The sequence below is a fragment of the Urocitellus parryii genome, chromosome 11, assembly GCF_045843805.1.
Source record: "Urocitellus parryii isolate mUroPar1 chromosome 11, mUroPar1.hap1, whole genome shotgun sequence".
Classification (NCBI taxonomy): domain Eukaryota; kingdom Metazoa; phylum Chordata; class Mammalia; order Rodentia; family Sciuridae; genus Urocitellus; species Urocitellus parryii.
In genome coordinates, this window is record NC_135541.1 from 100,828,995 (window position 1) to 100,849,012 (window position 20,018).

The 20,018-nt window shown below is 42.7% G+C and overlaps 1 protein-coding gene and 1 pseudogene across 1 annotated transcript in view; one reads left to right on the plus strand and one right to left on the minus strand.

The window, feature by feature from the left end:
• Positions 1-224: 224 nt before the first annotated feature.
• Positions 225-20,018, minus strand: part of LOC144249027 (uncharacterized) — a 125,934-nt gene continuing 106,140 nt past the window's right edge. Inside the window, exon 3 of the mRNA XM_077791531.1 lies at positions 225-912. Within this exon, the coding sequence (XP_077647657.1) occupies positions 779-912 (134 nt within the window). The 3' untranslated portion in view covers positions 225-778. The remainder of the gene's footprint in view (positions 913-20,018) is intronic.
• LOC113177002 (proline-rich protein 14 pseudogene) lies at positions 7,031-8,689 on the plus strand (annotated as a pseudogene).

Consider the following 20,018-nt stretch of genomic DNA (forward strand, 5'->3'; position numbering starts at 1 on the left):
AAAGGCAAGTGCTAAGCAACTCAGTGAGACCTTGTCTCTAAATGAAATACAAAATAGGGCTGAGGATGTGGCTCAGTAGTCAAATGCCCCTGAGTTCCATCCCCAGTAACCCCCTCCCCCAGAAAAACATAAAGCTTCATAATGATTTTTTTTTTATTATTGAACACATTAACCAGCTGTGAAACACAGACCTTTAGCAATTCCAGGCCAAGAATTTCAGGATAGACTGTAAAGTCAAGTATTTTGAAAAGCAGTGTTTGGTTATGAAAAAACACTCAAGTTGCTTGTGAAGTTAAGCTAATTATAAATGTTCTTGAAAAAAAAAAAAAGAGATCCCTGGCCCATAGTTAGTAAGTAAAGCAGTCAGGGTGGAGTCTGGGACACTCTCATTCCCAGTTCAAAGTGATGTCGTTTAACATGGGGCCTTCTGTCACATTCTCCTTCTCAGATAGATGCTTCCCCTTCATCCTGAGGTTGTTTTCAATCAGGAGGAAAGGACTGTTGGACTGCTATGACTTTTCATCCTGTGTATCTTCTGTGTACCCACTCAGGTAGTCCTGATATTGCCATACCCTAAATCTGACATGGAAAACAGAAGAGCTGGTCAAAAGTTCACTTGGTGAGTGGAACATCCTGAGATCCAGGAACCTTGGAGCAGCAGCTCAGTGTAATAAGAGTCTCTGGCAACTTTACATGGGCTGTTTGAGGTCAAGCCACTCTCCCATCCTATGCCCCTCAGCCAGTAGCTAGCTCATGGAGGTCCTGCCCCTGGTGGCTGTCAGAGTCTTCCTGGGTGAGAAAGTCCTTCAGATACTGGTTGAGTATAAATGACACATCTCTCCACTGTTGTAATTTCCTCCTTAACTCTGGGACAGCTCATAGGTTTCATCTTGAATGAGCATACTGGATTCTCTGAAGTGGAATAGAGAAAAATTTAAGACTGCAGAGTTGCACAATAGATTATCTGGGCTTTGAGAAAGATTTTGGTGAGAACATGCCCAAGGATCTTTCAAAGGAGAAAATGGCGGGAGGAGGTAAACAAAGGCCTCCCCTCTATGAGAAAGTGTTGAGTAAGATTCCTAGACATCTCCCTAGATATTCTCTAATCATGAATCAGGTGTCTTCCCGAATCTCCTTCATAAAGATGCCCCTTCAGTTCTCATTTGGCCAAGGATATTTCCATGTGGAAATCCACATAGTGCATTGTGCCTGGATGGAATATTAGCCACACACATAAATGTGATTCACACAGCTCGAGTTAACAGGAACAATGAAAGGAAAAAGAGATCTACAGATCAAGAATTCAGCAATCTTCTGAGTGAAAGGTCACTGAATCTTTCTCAGTGAGAAGATAATGGGGACCTAGAGTAAACGAGGCAGCACTTACAGAACATTATGGCTACATCAAAGGTCACACAACTAACTTACTCACATAAAAACTTGCCTAATGTTATATTTTGTGATTATTTTAGCTAAATGCATTTTTAAAGTGGAAATGAGCTTTCATAACATTTTTAGATCATCATGTACAGTATAATTTGTTGTCTAATATGTTTATAAATATTTGTGAGATGTGCCTGCCATAGGACTTCATGTTCTTCTTGCTCAAATGAGCTCTTAGCTCCCCCAGCTGAGCTGCCCCACTTGACTCACACAACTTCCCACCTGCCTTCACTGTGCACAGCCCCCTTACCTAAGCTTCTCAGTTAATATCAGCCTGTCTGCCAGCTCCCCATCCTTACAAAATTTCTTCCCAAGCACAGAATTAATGATATCATTACCCTCTTCACATTCTGATAAAGAGACAGATGTGCCTTCCTCAGTGGTCAGCTGGACATGCTGTTGTGGACCTTGCCTTCAGAAGAGTAGACAGGCCTACACCAAGAATAACAGAAACTTCAGTCCTAGGCTCTATGCAGGGACCTCCACCTCTTGAAATCTCCCCAAATACATAACATTTGATTATCCTCAATTTATAGATGATGAAAGAGAAGTTCAAAGATGTAGGAAATATCATGGAAGAGCATGAAATGAATTTGGCAGTCAGAATCACTTCTATCTCCAAATCTTAGGCCACTTTAATTACTGTAGCTACAGCTGTTTAAGTGAGATACTAAGCTGGACATGAAGAACTGATTCCTTGTACACTCAGGAAGGCCCCCAAGGACCACAGGGCTGAAGGTTTCCTTGTGCTCATAATTTCAAGAAAAAGCAAACCTCTCCAAGATAAAAATTGCATCTGGATGCTCTTGGGTGAAGTATAATCTTATAAGTACCTTGAAAGAACTATGTCCAACATTAATAAAATTTGTGTTAAATCAGAAGCACTAGAACAAGGCACTATTGGTGTTTACTCTATGCCAGTTACTGATGTAAGTAAGATCTTTTAAGAGAATTAACACATAAGTACACTGCAACTCAAAGATGTAGGTATCATTATATACCATATGGGCAGAGTAGGAAATTGAGGAGCAGCAAACACAAAACCCTTTATTAGCACCCAGGAGATTGGCCTATGCCCATATGCTATTCATAGTTAACCAAACAGATTATTTGGGATACTTTTCTTTTTCAATTTCAAATTTCTTCTCTATATTTATAATATGATTCTGAGGAAATACATTAATTGTGGAGAGTCGTGACCTGGATCATGGTCTTTGACTGCCTCGGAGCTGTAGCTGCACTTTGCCCTGGGAACTTTCTGTGCAAAGGTTGAGGACAAGATTGCCCAGAAGTTATGATAAAACCCAGCTTAGGAAGTTCTGTGCAAAGGCATGAAACTACATCAGTTTTGAACTTGAGCTCAGACACCAGCTGCAGGGGATAGAGCATTCTGAGCATAACAAGATAATAAAAATTTTTTGTGAGTGCTGCAAACTTTAAGCCTTCTTGCTTTGCAGAAACTTCCCTACAAATAGCCTTTTGATATAAAAATGAGCTGTCCTAGCTCTGGGTCAGTGTTCCTACATCAGAGGTTGGTGTCCCATCTGGTCCCAGCTGTCTCTATAAATGTTTGTGTGTTTTCTTAATCCCCCATCACCCCTCACTCATATTTAAGATTTGGCCATGTGGGTGGAGGCGATTAATAAAATATAGTCTGCCTTATTCCAAACCTCATTTCTTGAATTCTTTCGAATGCTTCTATACTTACTTTTTTGGGTATTCCTTCCCTATTAAAAATTATACCACTAATTTCTGGAAAAAAAAGTTGGAGAAGGAGGCAAATTTGAGCTCAGAAGTGGTAAGGTTCTTTCTAACCATAGTAATTAGCACAGGTCCTTATTTCCATGATTCCTTTAGTCCTACCAGCCCACTGTACTGAACAGGCAAATGGGCTTCTATTGCTGGGCTGACAGTGGGAGGGAAGGCCCTGCCCTTTTGTTTCCCTGGGGATGATGGTCTCCTCCACCTACCCTCATTCTCATCTTGACCTTATGTACCATAGTTCAGAACATACAGCAGCTTCTGGACCTGCTGGCCATCCTCCATCCCTGAAAGTTCCCCAGCTCAAGAACAGACATAGAGGGTGCTAAATATTTTTTAATGTCCCAGAAACACCTGCATCTGCACTACAGGGAGAAGGTACTTCTGCATTCATAAGAAGAGCCTGCATCCCAGGAAGCAGGGATTTCCCCTCACCAATAGCATTCCTGATCTTCATGGTGTCACTTCTGGATACCACAGTTTCTGTTAACAGCAGACTGCTCTTCAGCTTCTTTAAAAAAGGTACTGTGCACTATCACATTGGTTCCCACCATAACCAGATAATGCTGTCCAGTTACTACTCAACAGAAGTTTGAACTGAATGGATGATCATTAGTTGCAGTCCATTAGACAAACATATTGTTATATGTCTTTAGAATCTGAAATGGTTTAGAGATGACCCTGCTAAACATGGAGTAAGCTATTCTTGAAGATGAAAAGGCATTTCCATACCTCCAGCAGAAATCGGTAGCTGGGAATTAACCCTACTATTCCCACCCTATACCTCACTTAAACTAGAAGTTGCTGTGCTGTTGTTGCCTCATTATACCATTGTCAGTAAATTAAAGGCAAAATATCAACCTGTACTTCTAAAAAAATGTGCTAATGATGGGGTTTATTTTGAAGAAAGAAAGGAGATTTAATTCAAAATCTTGTTTCTCAAGAGAGGAAACAGATGATCGATCATACCTCACGTTGGTGACTGAAAAACTATCTGCAACATACGGTATTTCTACAGTTGGTTGGCCAGGAAGTAGGCTGTAAAATTAGACATAAGGAAATTTCTCTTTGAGGTCTTAGAACTACTGTTTTCTCTCTTCCAGTTGAGAGTGAAATTCCTGGTTGTTTTCTAGGAGGTTCATTCTGCCCCTGGATCAGGTGAAGAACTGACAGACACAACCATGATGATATTTGTGGCAGAGGAGATGCAGACAGGGACTGCAAAGAAGAAGCCCAAACATGTAACAGGTTAAAAACAAATTAAATCAAGTAGCGTGCTGTAATGATTAACTTACTGATGAGAAAAGGTTAATCAACACCCGAAACACTTGAGAGTCCTCAACTCCCCAAAACAAGGATCCAGATGCCAGACATCAGACCTGAAAAGCCTCTGCATGTAGTTTAGACTCAGATAGTGAAGAGGTAGGGCCGAGTGTTCTTGGTAGCAAGAAGTTTAACAGAATTAGAAGGTGGGAGATGTCATGGAATGTGCAGAGCTCTTGCTTTCCAATTGCCTCATCCAGCCTGATCCACAGGACACTTGCTGTCTTCAGAATGTCTCCACAGATATGGACCTCTCATTCATCTGCAAGGATAAATACTTCACAGTTGTATACCTCATGCCAATACCACCACCTTCCCTTTTATACCACCCTCCCGAACTAATCTTATTTTACCTTTCTTCTACATGGGGATGCTGAGAATCCTCAAAGCACAAATGGTTTCCCAATAAGTTATGTATTCTTCGGGACTACCCAGAAGTGTCCTTATCCTTTCCTTAAGATTAAAAGTCAATCTTAAGGCTTTTCCTCAAGTGAAAAATGCAAAACTGTCAATGTAAAACTGGCATGATGTTTCTCCTCTGAATATCCACCTACCATCTTTAAATCCATTAAAAATATAATACAAAGAGCACTGTGTAACACTAAGGAAAAAACTGAGTGTTTGAAGTTGTTTTCTGCCTATATCAGTATTATTTTTGTTAAAATCAATTTTATGTTGGCCTCTTTTCTCTAACTGGGACATATATTGGAGTTTCATTAAGTCTACATCAAGTTTGACATTACTACTTCTTAACCTCCTCCTCTGTGTCTGGTTGCTTGGCTTTTGTTTCTTAATGTCACTTAAACATTAAACTTCATACTTGTTAATTATGGATTTTATTCTATCCCTAAGAGAGCTCTGAGTAGGTCAATGTGATTAAAACTTTACGTACGTAACTTTGAATACACGCAAACACCACTCATGATGCTATTGTTGTTTTTGATCAGATTTGTCACATATTGAAAAACAGAGGGTCTATCAGAAATTTTTGTGGACATTGATCAAAAAATCTGTGTGGTTTTTCTCACCCCTTATAATCTTCAAATTACTCTGTGTAAGGATTTCCTGCTGAGAATTATTGAAAGCTTGAAAGAAAGTCCTGATTTCAAGAAGAACATTTGCTATTGGACCAGAAAAATATAGGATAAATTTGGCAGAGAATGGTTATAGAGAAGAGGTTACAAATTTAGTGTCCATTGAGTCAAAAGGTTCTCCTTCGTCCTATGTCTCCTACCCTGGGATGCCTTTCCTTTCCTGGCCCTAGAGCCCCAACCATTCTTCTAACTTGTTTAAGTGCATGGGGGGCCACAGGTTTCTGTGAGGTCAGCTGAAGTCTCTGCTATTTAGTAGAGTGACACCAATTGGGTCGCTTGGGAATGTATTTGTTCCAGAAGTCATTAGGAGCTGCTAAGTGCAGTAAATATTTTTTTCATTAGGGGATAATTAAACCCCACTAATACATGGAATTCCTCTGACTTCCCTTTTTGAGTAGGATTAGACATGGTTGGATTGATACCGTACAAACAGGTATTCAGACTTTTCCAGACCACTCCTGTGTGGCTTCTCTTGATTCTGCTACTATCTAAATATAAACTGTGAATGGGAAATGTGGAGGGGACTCATGCTAATTATTTGTGAACTCTTAATTGTGAGACACTCATGGAAGAGGTTTTCCAGATTCCTGTTGTCCTAAATCCTCATGTGATAAGAGTGCAGTGGACTCTCCTATTCATTGCAGTCTCCTATCACCAGGTTGCATATTGTTGTCTACTATTGATATTCTCACCTACTGAGAACCCTGGATGAATTTGCAGCTGAGATTTTAAGCTGTTTTCAGTGAGGACTGGTATATCCTTCCTCTACATCTCCCAGTGTAAGCAGCATAATGCTGATCTCATATTCCTTCAACTTTGGCAGTACGTTTAGTATTTTATAACCCAAATTTGCTGATATGGGATCACTCCAGTTATGGAGTGGTTTTGGATCAACCAGTCTAATCCCAGGCCTGCAGGAATAGCCCTAGACATTCAGCAATTAAGTTGGAGGTACTACTTCACTTGGCCTCCCCAGAAGAAATCCTCAGAGGATTCTGACAGGAGAAAAATCCATGCCTCTTTGTCCTCTCAGAGTGTGGTAGCCGTTCCTATGATGGACTGTAGGTGTGCTAATGGTGGGCAAGCATGGCAGGAAGGAGAAGAAAAGTGGGCAGGAGCCAAAGAGAGGAAGAGCAAGAGCTGAAGAAGAACAGATGTAAAAAGAGTTAGAGCAAGCTGGGAAAAATGGGTGAGGAGGAAGTCAGAAAGATGGCAGAAGCAGGAATTGAAAATGGGCAAGAGGAGGAAGAGGAATTCCAGTTAGTAGAAATCTTTTTTACAAAAGCCATCAGTGTGGACCTGGGATCCTCCGGAGGTGGTGCTTATCTAGCTGGCCAAGTCTGTGCCATTAGCCCCTAGCTTGGTCATTATGGGAGACCAGAAGCCGAAAAGGACAGAGGTAGCAGCCCATGGGGTCCCCTTTGCCCCTGGAAAAGGCCTCTTAACAGGTCTTGGCCATGGTGCTGCAAGATGTTATGGCTGCCCACATGGTCCCCCTGGTCCCCTGAGTCCTCCATTCCACAGCAACATAGAAACCTTCAAGATTCTGACTGCAGCCAGTCACATGCCCCCCCACCCCAACAGGTCAAGTGGCTTTCACAGGCCAGGCCTCCTTACCCACTACATTTGTGCAGAGAACACTTGATTCCCATCCATTGGCCTTCTTCCACCCTGAGGCGGCAATGAAGGACAACCCCTGTCCCAGAGAACAGCCCTTTCCCAAAGGTGAGCCAGCCCCCCAACCTACCCTGGTGGTGATGCTGGAAGAGATTGCTGGTCCCAGACTCCCAACTGAGGATTTTACAGATGAAAGCTGCACATTTGCTGTCCCATCACAAAGAGTTGAGCCTACCATGATGGTTCACCGGCCAATGCCTACATCTAAGGACCTATAACCTCCATTCCAGCCATCCACCTTTCCTGAAAACTTTCCAGAGAGCCCACCACCAGTCCCAGATTCTGCTCTGGAGCCCCCACCCACCCCATCACCATCCAGTCTTTTATACCCCAGTGTCAGTCCCTGGAGTTTGGCCCCCCTCTTCTGTTCTGTCTGCTTCAAGCTGGAGAGTTTTGCTGACATATTCCACAAGTCCAACAAGACCCTGTGGGCCATGCCCCCATCATCTCCCATGAAGCTGGAGTTGAAGATTGCTATCTCACAGACTGAGCAGTCCTGGGCTGAGGGCACTGCATCTGTTAGTCCCCGGCCTCCCATCCGCCAGTGGCCAGCTTAGGACCATAATATCCCTCTTCCTAAGCTTTCTCTAGGCCAAGGCCTCTTCTGCCCTGATCTGGGGCCCCCTGGTCCAGGTACCTGCATTTGGCCCACAGTTCTACCCCAAACAACCTGGTCCAGGCCCCAGTGGCATACTGTGGGTTGTGGGGAGATGGCCCAAGCCCCACCACCCCCTGGGCCCTATCTCTGGAAAGAAATCTTCCCTCTTGGAGGAGTGGTATCCTCCCCTTCTCTTGCTACATCTTGCTCATCCACTGAATATACTTATTACTTCTCTGAATGAGTAGAACCCTGATTGGGCTCAACCAAGGGGAAGGAACCAAGACCCTCAAAAAACAGGTGCTTTCAGATCCTGAGACCAAGACTATGGGAAAGGTATCTCAATTCAGAATATGCAAGACACCAGTCTGTCTTCAACTCAACCCCATACCAATGGGGCTGCCTCAATCCATCAGGTTAAATGAGAAGGAGTTCAGCTTGGAAGAAATGTATAACAACAAGAATTATCCCACAACCAGGAGGACCTTTAAGACCATCTTTGAGGAAACTGGGAGCACAATAGGACTCTCATATTCACCAGCTCAAGGAAGCTCCAGAAGGCTATAGAAATTCAGGACAGCAGCCTTCCCAGATCCTGGTGGCCATCCTGTGGTGTCCAGGCAACACCTAGCAGGACCCTTACTCCCAACCTGCTACCAGCCCGGATGTGAGATCCCTACTGTAGAAGAGGCTGGAGGAGCTAGATGTCTTGTTCTTTGAGGAGGAAGATATAGGGGAGAACAGCTCCATAAACCCTAGAAATTCTCTTTGTCAGTCCATCCATCTGGAGTAAGGAGAAACCTCTCTGAGGCAGTTATATTTTTTCTCTATATTTCTAGAAAAGTTTTCAATATGTTTCTGATTAAAAAAAAGAGTCATCAGTGCTCCATGAACAATGGGCAGAGGCCAACTGCAAAGAAAAAGAAAGGAACCCTTGGGAGGGCAAGATTTTGCATTGGACAGAAAATGCTAGTAATTCCAATGCAATAGAGGGATTTTAGGAAGGCCTAAAACACACTTTATTCTTGCTAACTCCAGAATGGATGCCTTAGTTTTATTCTCAGAGATACGAACCTAGAGAAAAATCCAGAGAGAACACAAATGAGAGTGGTGGTTGCCGCAGTCTGGCTGGGCACAAATCACGAGCCACTAAAGCAGGAACAAATTTTATTTTTTCTACTGCAAGAAAAAACCTCACACACGCTCCTGGGGAATCCTCCCGAAAAAACCACGAGGCTCCTCCAGGAACCCCCAGCCGGAAATATCTCCCCGGGAAAACCCTCCTCCTGCCCTTCGCCAACCAATGGGAACTCCCGGGGAATCCCCGTGAGAACTAAAAATAGCGCGAGAACTCAAAATTAGCGCTAGAACTCAAAAGTAGCGGCAGAGGCGGATATTAACGCCTTGCCTGTCAATCAATACTGTTGGCAAAATGCCAGGGGCCATACAGACTCGGCTGTGGCTCTCAGCATCTCCCCCCTTCTGTTTAATTAAACAACAAGTAATGTGGCTTAGGGACCGTGCCTGTTAGGTAGTCCAATTCAACATATGGTCCTTACCCGTCATCGGATGAACTGACCTCTAGGCGTCAGCCTCCTGTCTTAGGTTGGTACCACTGCAATCGGATCATACCCGTCACTGACTACCGGTCCAGCATACAGCCATACTTGTGGATAGGCCTTTGCACCAGTGGGGGGGTGAGGTTCTTTGCCTCACCTCTGTTGGCCCCCAAACTTGTCCTTGGTGCCAATGGGGGGGTGAGGTTCTTTGCCTCACCTCTGTTGGCCCCCAAATTTTAGACCATCACTAGTAGAAGGGAGGAGGATGAAAAATGCCATGACACCAAGCCAATTGAGGGCTCCTTTGAAAAATTGTACCACCGGTGACACCATCAGCAAAGATGCCAGCATCACCACAATTCGCTGCACCAACAGATAGTTCACAATGCATACAAGTGATACATAGTCCAGGCAAGTTCTGCAAGCAGTTCAAAGTAGAGGAATCTGTCAATATGTCCATTTCTTCCCAAAGTAAATCTACTCCTTGATTGAGCATTACTTGTTGAGTTATTATTCACTGATGCATCAGTTTATACAGTTTGTTGATAGCTACCGAAGAAGCTGTAGTTTGGTTTTATCTTTGTCTTCACCGGCACTGGGATGAAGATAGGAATTCTGGCAATGATGCTAGGAAAAAAATTATGTAACATTCCAACAGGCATTAAGAAAACAATTTTTTGAACAATTTACATTATCCTGAACAGAATTATTAAATATAATGAGAAGGAAAGGTGAAAGCAAACAAACAGATCTGTTAACCTCCTTATTTGTTCACATATTAAAACAATTTTCAACAGCTGTTTACCCAATCTAAATTAAACCATTAAAATCACGTGAATAAAAAAAAATTCGGATCCATTTATTCATGAGCGCTCCTCATATAAGATATATGGACATACACACATACAGACATACAACACAAAACAGAAGTGTGCGCACATAACATACAACATATAAGACAATAATAAAGGCCTTGTAGCTTTACCTAGGTGAAATCTCCATTGCAATGTTTAGAAACTCCACAGTCAAAAAATAAAACACAGTCAAAAAACAAAACTGATCAGAAAAACATTAACCTAGGTTTGTATGAGCTCAAAAAATAAAATAGAACTTTATGATGTGGGAAAAATGCAATAATAAAATAGATATTGAAAAAAGGCACCGTGGTTAATCACTGTCGCAGATGTAAGAATAGCCAAGCTGGAGCTCTGGATATCAGCTGTTATGGATTTCAGTCAAATCATCTTCTTTTTCTGTAGAAATTGTTTTGGTTAACCTCTCTGGAATCCAAATCGGCTGCTGTTCTCCCTGTGGGAACACACAAACGGAACCCCGACTCCAGACAATAACTGGGTCGGGACCTTTCCATTGTCCTGTTAGAATATCTTTCCAAAGTACCTTAGGCTTATGTACATTTTTCGGATACATATGTCTTTCCGCAGCACTAAGTCCTGATGAATCCAAATTTAGAAAGTTTAGAGTAAAAAGGGTTATTTTAAGTTTATCTTTGGGGGATATATACCCCTTTCCAATTCCCTCTTTTTGCTTTAATAAGTACGTTTTAATAGTTTGATGAGCTCTTTCAACTATGCCTTGTCCCTGTGGATTGTATGGGATTCCTGTTATATGAGTAATACCAAAAGATGAGCAAAATTGTTTAAAAGAGTTAGAAGTGTAACCAGGACCATTATCAGTTTTTAACTGTTTAGGAACACCCACAGTGGCAAAATTTTGTAAGCAATGAGCTATAACATCTTTAGTTTTTTCTCCGGCATGAAGGGAGCCCATCAAAAATCCGGAAGAAGTATCAACTGTAACATGTAAATATTTTAATTTTCCAAATTCTGGCAAGTGTGTGACGTCCATCTGCCAAATATGGTTAGGTATCAGTCCTCTAGGATTGACTCCAAGATTAACTTGTGGTAAAAAGGTCACACAATTTTGGCATTGTTTTATTATATGCCTGGCTTGTTCCTTAGTTATTTTAAAACGTTTTTGTAAAGTATTAGCATTAACGTGAAACCTTTTATGAAAATTTGTAGCTTCTTCTACAGTAGAAAAAATATGTATATCATGTGTAGTTTTATCTGCTAAATCATTGCCCAAACTAAGGGCTCCAGGCAATCCTGTATGTGCCCTGATATGTCCTATAAAGAATGGATCTTTTCTATCCCAGATTAGACTTTGTATAGTGGAAAACAAAGAGAAAACAGTAGAGGAAGGGGAAATCCTACCAGCATCTTCAAGGGATATTATAGCATTAACTATATACTGACTATCAGAAAATAAATTAAATACAGAATCTTTAAACATCACAAAAGCTTGTAAAACTGCATTGAGCTCTACCTTTTGAGCTGATTGTTTGGGAACTAAAAATGTAAAAGTTTGATCAGGGGTAACTACTGCTGCTGTACCATTATAAGACCCATCAGTGAATATATTTGGAGCATTCACGATAGGTGTTTTTCTTGTCATTTTAGGAAAAACTACAGGATGCTTAGACCAAAAAGACAACAAAGGATTAAATGGTAAATGATTATCAAATGAAACATTTGATTTACACATGATTATTGCCCATGTATTTAACTCATTAGCTAACTCATCAATTTGCTCCATAGTATATGGAGTAATAATTTTATTGGGAGAAATTCCAAACACTCCCTTTGCTGCTTTTATTCCTTTCAGTATTAATTGTCCTACAGCCTCAGGATACCTAGTAAGAATAGTGTTAGGAGAGTAAGATAAATGTATCCACAATAATGGACCTTCTTGCCAAAATACTCCTGTAGGAATATTTTTTGTTGGTATTACAATGAATAATAAAGGCAAACTTATATCAATTCTGTCCAAATGCATATTTTCCATATATGTTTCAATAATTTTTAATGCCTTTCTTGCTTCAGGAGTTAATATGCGGGGTGAATTTGAATCTGATGGACCTTTTAGGATATCAAATAAAGGTCCCAACTCTCCTGTTGGTATGCCTAGATAAGGCCTTATCCAATTTATATCTCCCAACAACTTTTGAAAGTCATTAAGCGATTTGAGTTGATCTACTCGTATTTGAATTTTAGGTGGACGGACCATGGTTGAGGATAATAGAACTCCTAAATAATTAATTGGAAAATTTAATTGTACTTTATCTATTGCTATCTCTAGATTATAATTTTTTAACAAATTTGTAAGTGTGGCATAACATTCCAACAATGTGTTTTTATCTTTGTGTGCTAACAATACATCATCCATATAGTGAAATATTTGTAGTTCAGGATTTTGATTTCTAAGTGGCTGGATTGCTTTATTAACATAAATTTGACACATAGTTGGGCTGTTAGCCATCCCTTGAGGGAGCACTTTCCATTCATATCTCTGATCAGGACCTTCATGATTCAGTGCAGGGATAGTAAATGCAAAATGTGGACTATCCTCAGGATGAATTGGAATTGAAAAGAAACAATCTTTAATATCTATAGCTAAAACATACCAGGTTTTTGGTAAAGCAGACAATTGAGGAATCCCTGATTGAGCAGGTCCCATAATAACCATCTCATTATTAATGGCTCTTAAATCTTGTAATAATCTCCATTTACCAGATTTCTTTTTAATGACAAAAATGGGAGTATTATAGGGAGATACAGAAGGTTGTATATGTCCCTCCGCTAATTGTTGTTTGACCAGGTCATGGGCTGCTTGTATCTTTTCTTTAGTCAGGGGCCACTGAGAAACCCATACTGGTCTATCTGATTTCCAAGTGATTTTTATTGCCTCAGTGACCCCTTCTGAAAACCCAGTCCATGTCTATTTATTCTTTGATCTATTTGTATTGGTGCTGCTATACCTTGTTCTTGTTTTTCTAATCTTTTTCCTTTCCTAAAACCTTGTCTAGCCATAATAGTGGGTGCATTTTGATTGATATTATTTGTTAATGTCAAACCTAATTGATCTAAGACATCTCGTCCCCATAAATTTACGGGAAGATGATCCAATACATATGGCTGTATAGTTCCTTCACATCCTTCAGGATCCTTCCAATCTAAGACCATTGCACTTCTATGGGGATTAGTTGCCACTCCTAGGCCTCGAAGCGTTTGAGTGGCTTGTTGTAATGGCCAATGTTTTGGCCATTCTTGACGAGATATGATGCTAAGGTCTGCACCTGTATCCAGTAGCCCATTAAATTCATGTCCTTGAATATTTAGTTTTAGCATTGGGCGGGAATCTAAATTCAAAGACAGCATAGCCCAATCTACACCTGTGGAGCCTAAACCCCTGGAACCTCTTTCCATAGTAGTACTGGAAAATTTATCATGTAGGCTGGATATTATTAATAACTGTGCTATTCTATCTCCTGGTGAAATTACTGATATACCCTTTGGAGAACTAGCTATAATTTTTATTTCACCTTCATAATCGGGATCAATTACCCCGGGACTTATCATAAGTCCTTTTAGCGTAGAAGAACTACGTCCTAACAATAAGCCTACTGTTCCTTTGGGAAGAGGTCCTTTTACTCCTGTGGGAATGATTTGAACTCCCATCTCTGGAGTTAGTACTGCTCTGGCGGAGGCGCAGATGTCCAACCCTGCGCTCCCTCTGGTTCGTCTGATGAGAGATCGGATGGATAATGTGTCCTGGGTACTACCCTGATGGGGTTGCTGGGTTCCTCCATGGTTTTTCTGGGTTCCTCCAGTGCCCCGTACATTTGTGATCGTGGGCCCCGGAGCATTGGGCCCCCCTGTCCGTTTTTTGGCAATGGAGCCTGATGCCTTTCTCCACGATATCGTGGGTAACCACCTGGTCCTTGTCCATTTTTTGATAATGGAGTACCCTCTATGGTGGTTTGAGAACGGCATTCATTAGCCCAGTGTCTCCCTCTACGGCATCGTGGGCAAATATCTGGTGTTCTATTCCTTTGATACCTAACTTTGTTATACCTTCCTCCTATGGGGCAACTCCTTTTAAAATGTCCTGTTTGTTCACAATTGTAGCATGTTTTTGGCCTGGCATCTAAAGCCTGTTGTACTGCTGCCAAGACTTGTCCTTGTTCATTAATGTCTCTACATAATTTAATATATGTGTTTAAATCTTCATGTTTCCATGGTCTAATGACCTCTCTGCAGCAACGATTTGCTTGGTCATAAGCCAGTTGTTTTATAAATGGCATTGCTTGTTCTGTGTCACCAAAAATTTTGGAGGCTGTTTGAATAAGCCTATCTACAAAGTCAGCGTAAGGTTCATTAGGTCTCTGTATTACCTTAGATAGCTGACCTTGTAAATCTCCATGTCCTTGTAAAGTCTTCCATGCCCTAACTGCGTCTGCAGCAATCTGTGCATATACAGCAGGATCATATTGAATTTGTTGCCGCTGACCCTCATAAGGTCCTTTTCCTAGCAACATCTCTAGACTTCTTTGAGGGTAACCGGCTGCTGCATTTCGTCTAGCTGTCTCCCTGCAAAATTCCTCATTGGCAACCTTCCATAACAAATATTGTCCTCCATTTAGCACAGATCTACACATGCTAGCCCAATCTGCTGGAGTCATGTCCAAGTTAGTAATGGATTCGACCATGCTTACAGTGAAGGGTGCATGAGGACCATAGGTTGTTACAGCCTCCTTTAATTGCTTCACTGTTTTGAACTCTAACTCACGGTGAATTCGCTGCCCTCCTGCCTGCTCAAGTACAGGGCATGCTAATCTTTGAGGTCCTGTCTCAGGATCCCATCTATCAACTACGGGGGTTGAGGGGGTTGAGGGCCACTCAGCTATCTCCATAGGTGGAGCTGTTGGCTGAATTACGCCCTCTGGCGATAGATCGGTGTTAGTAGCAGCCTCCTGTTGTTGCTTCCCCCCTGATAGCTGTTTCTCCTCTAAGCTTTCTTCCTTTAAATTTTCTTCCTCTGTCTGACTAGCTTGAGAGACCTTCTCTTTTGCTTGATCTAAATTGTCTTTCTCCATGGTTTGAACCTCTAACAATTTATTTAACACTCTTTCAGTTTGTTTTTTACTAATTTCTAATCTGTTACAAAGATAACGCAACCCAAAAAGATAACACAAAACAAGACCGAAACAGAATGAAACAAAAATGGAACAAAAAATCGTTGTATCAATTTTCCTATTTTCTGGACATGTGCATTTGTGGTCTATTTCTATCTCTTCCTCAGGGGCAAACAACTTCAAACCTTGAGCCAACCATTTTTCCCAGTCTGCCTGAGAAAATTCTAGGGATAGGCAGCTTGAAACAAAACCAAAACAAATCAAAGCAAGAACATATTGTTTTTTAAAATGGTCACCCATTCTCTTGCCTTCCCTTAGGGGCAAGCAATTTCACTTACCCCGAAGCTTCAGACGTTCCCCGTCCGGGCCGCCAAATGCCGCAGTCTGGCTGGGCACAAATCACGAGCCACTAAAGCAGGAACAAATTTTATTTTTTCTACTGCAAGAAAAAACCTCACACACGCTCCTGGGGAATCCTCCCGAAAAAACCACGAGGCTCCTCCAGGAACCCCCAGCCGGAAATATCTCCCCGGGAAAACCCTCCTCCTGCCCTTCGCCAACCAATGGGAACTCCCGGGGAATCCCCGTGAGAACTAAAAATAGCGCGAGAACTCAAAATTAGCGCTAGAACTCAAAAGTAGCGGCAGAGGCGGATATTAACGCCTTGCCTGTCAATCAATACTGTTGGCAAAATGCCAGGGGCCATACAGACTCGGCTGTGGCTCTCAGCAGTGGTGACACCTCTGGTTGTAGATTGATGATACTCGGGTCATGTCTGGCAAGGAGAAGGGCCTGGATGAAATTCTGGGGCAGAGTGGAGGCAGAGAGGACTTGACATCTACAGTGAGGCCACACCACTTTGTTCTTATGTTGCTGTGATTAATTGTGCAAACTCTGGACTCTGAATCCAGCCATCCCAAGAGCGAGTCTCAGGGAAAACTTTCTATTTAGTGAAAACCAAAGCTGTCTTTTTCTCGGTGTTTAGAACTGGTTCCCCAAAGCGATCTTATTACTTCAGCAGAGTGGATGGGACTGGAGTTTCTCCTTCCATGTCCCCTCCACCGTCTGAGATAGGGAATAGAAAAGCTTAGAATAGGGAAGGAAGCTGTGAAGGGTAAGGGCTGCTCCAGGTCCTGGGTCCCTGCTGCTCCCTGCTGCCATTTCCACTGCTGAAAATGTGTCCCATGTGTTTTCCCACTGGCTCCTCAGGAGTCTTAGTGCAGGTGATCTGTTGTCAACGAGGTCCAGTCCACAGAGGATCACGGGCTAATCCAGTCAGGGTGAGCATGCCTTAGGTGACCTTTCCTCAGGGAGCCTGCCTGGGTACTTGCAGCTCTCCCTGTAGCTGGCACAGGAGGTGTCAACCCTGTCCAGTGACCAGGTAAGTCCATCCACAACCACCACCAGTCCCATACAAAGGTTTTCCTCAAATATCCAGGGTGGCAGGTAGCCAGCATTGAAAAGGCTGTTCCTACTAAGTCCTACTGGTGGAGATTTATCTCACACTCTGTCCAGCACCCCACACACTCCTTATAACTGAACAGTTGTCCTATGATTTTTCTGGACAGTAAATGATTCATTGAGCAACTCTATTTCATGTTTTCTTAATCCCTTCATACATTAGTGTGGTGCTGCTTTTCATCTCCCGATCATGGGTTAGGAGCATTTAATTAGGTGCATTTAATTTTGTTTTCACTGGATCCTCTCCAGCCGGCTACCGGAGGATTCCCTAATTTCTTGTCTTTGTGAATAACAACTACAGATAGCTGTGATGCCAAATCCTGATAACTATCTCTGGGAAAATGCCTCAGTGTCCTCACCAACCATTAGAATCTGGCTAGGGACTCCAAGACCCCGCCAGACTCCACCAGGGGTGAGAGTAAGATGAGTAGTACAGTTGCCAGGGGTGAACGGGATCTCAGGGCCCTCTCTCTTACAGTGACTCTGCTCCAAGGAAAAAAATACCCCAGTATATGAACAGGTGGAAATATTTCATCATCTTCTGCTTGATTAAAAAAACAATTCAGTTGGAGCTGGGGCTCTAGCTCAGTGGTAGAGTGCTTGCTTTGCAGGTGTGAGGCCCTGGGTGTGATCCTGAGCACCCCTTGTAAATAGGTAGGTAGGTAGATAGAGAGAGAGAGAGATAGATAGATAGATAGAGAGATAGATAGATAGATAGAGATAGTGTGTCCATCTACAACTAAAAAATTAAAAACAACAATTTAGTCAATAGTTCTGAAAGATCTTTTCATATTGCTGAAAACAATCACCACAAAAGCTCTCTCATTATGAAACTTTCAGTGCTTACAGCACTGTAAAATGAAGGGGTTTTCAAGACTCACTTTGGAAGGTCTGAAATGGGGCTGAGGACCCAATAAAGCAGTTTAGGGAAGAAGAACTAGAGGATGAGCAAAGGGGAGCAGGGAGAGAAGGAAGTACAGGGGAACAGGCATTCATAAAACAGAATGACTGTCACTTTTTGCCACCTAGGATCCTAATTCTAGTATATTTCTATTCATGGCTTGAATATCTCTCTCCCCCCTCTCTTTCCCTCCCTCCCTTCTTCTTCCTTCATATATTCTCTCTCTCTCTCTCTCTCTCTCTCTCTCTCTCTCTCTCTCTCTCTCTCTCTCTCTCTCTCCACTCCAATCTGTGGTACTAGGGATGGAACCCGTGGCCCTGAGCATGCAAGGAGGGTCCAAATCTAATCCTCAGGCATTTGTCCTTGTGATGATTCTTGTCATGGAATGGAATAAGGTCATTAGTGATTGGGAGCCAAGCCAGGATGTTGCTTAATTTCTTGGAGTTACTCCTTCCCTATCTCTCTCCTTCCAAGACAACTTTTTGCAGGGCAGAGCCTGGAGAGGGCCAGGGCACACAAAGCTCTGAAGAACTTCAGGGAACTAATCTAGATGGAAATGTTAGGAGAAGCTCAAAATGTGGGCTTTTAGGGCAGGCACACTGGGGGCCATTAGGTTAACTCTGGGTTTCTGAACCACGATGCAGACTTTCATTTTTGAAGACCCCAGATCAGGTCTTCCAGCTCTCCCTAAGAACTCTTTACCATCAGAGCTATTCTTCCAGTGGATCTGAAAGTTTGTTCATAGACTTTAGACACTTCTATGGCCAACCTTCCTCAGCTGCCAATGGCCAGGTAAGGGTCACTCCCTTCCCAGAACTCTGGAAGTCCAGAACTTTGCTTGGCCTCTGAAAGAAAAGGCTCCTTTCCCTCTTTTCTCACCAGAACTGCCCTAGCAAAGCACCTCAGCCTGGTGACCAGGACAGTCCCTTCACCAGTCTCCCCGAGCTGGGAAGGGTAGACTCTCTTAAGTTGCCAGTGTAGAGCACAGCAGGTTGACAACTACATACAGGTGTCACAAATGGGTTAGTTGTGGCCTTGGCTTGAATCCCATTTAATGCAATTAACTAAACAGCTGCCAGTTTCCTCTAAAAAACAAAACACTGATTAAAACAAACAATATCATGGGACTTCTCTCTTTGTCCTGGAAATACCAGGAATAGGGTGAAGGACCCTCTATCCTACATGATGATGTGCTGAGGACTGCAGTCTGTGTTCCTGGCAGGAAGTGGAGACCTGCCTAATGTGTGAGAAACTGCCCAAGCACACAGGTCTGCAGAATAGTCTTGTTCACCCCAGAACTCAGATGAAAGTGCCAGCAGATAGGCTTTAAGCAAGAACTGGTGACCACAGAGGGCATGCCCCTGGGACTACTAACTCTAATGTATGTGTAAGGCACAAAAAAAGAGGTGAGCTGGGCAGGCAGCAGCTGCAGCTTATGGGCAGCAGAGGGGAGCTCTGGGGCTGCATCCACATCTTTGCTGGTCATGGAAGAGGCACCTTGGGCATCTGGGAGAGGATTGAATTGTCTGCCACTGCCAGCGCAGATGGTGGGAGAGCCTCTGGGAAGGGGGTGGGGTACAGTATGGGAGGTCAGAGTGGCAGCCACTAGGCAGCATGTGGCACTTAAAAAAAAATTGGATGCTGCAGCAATGATCCTGAAGCAAGATAGTTCCTAATCCCTAACCCCCGCTGCTTGACCTGGAAAGAGAAATACCCTCCCCCAGCAGCCCTCATTTGTGGAGGAGGGGCAATCACAGATCTGCCAAGAAGCTACTTCGAATGGCAGAGGAATAGAACCAAACACTACAGCCATCACTAATTCACCTTGCTTGAAGGAAAAGAAGAAAAAGTTTTAGTTTCAACCACTCTCCAGAGAATTGGAAGTGGAAAGGCAGATTGTTGCCAGTCAACTAGAGAGATGCATGCTTGGAACAGAATCACCAAGCACCCTACCATAAGCTCAACTGAGAAGTCATTTCAATGAAGATCACCAGATGAGCCATCTACTGGACACATCCGAGCAAATCTGGAGTTTCTAGTGCTGTCTAACCCAACAACTATCTCATCAGGACAGAGCTATAACAAGGGGCCCTCTATTCACCAGAATAGATTTCTCTCCATGAAAGATCATTAGGTAATTCAAAAAGTTTTACAGAAATAAATTATTAGTCTGACAGTGAATACTAGGAAGCAAGGAGTTCCACAA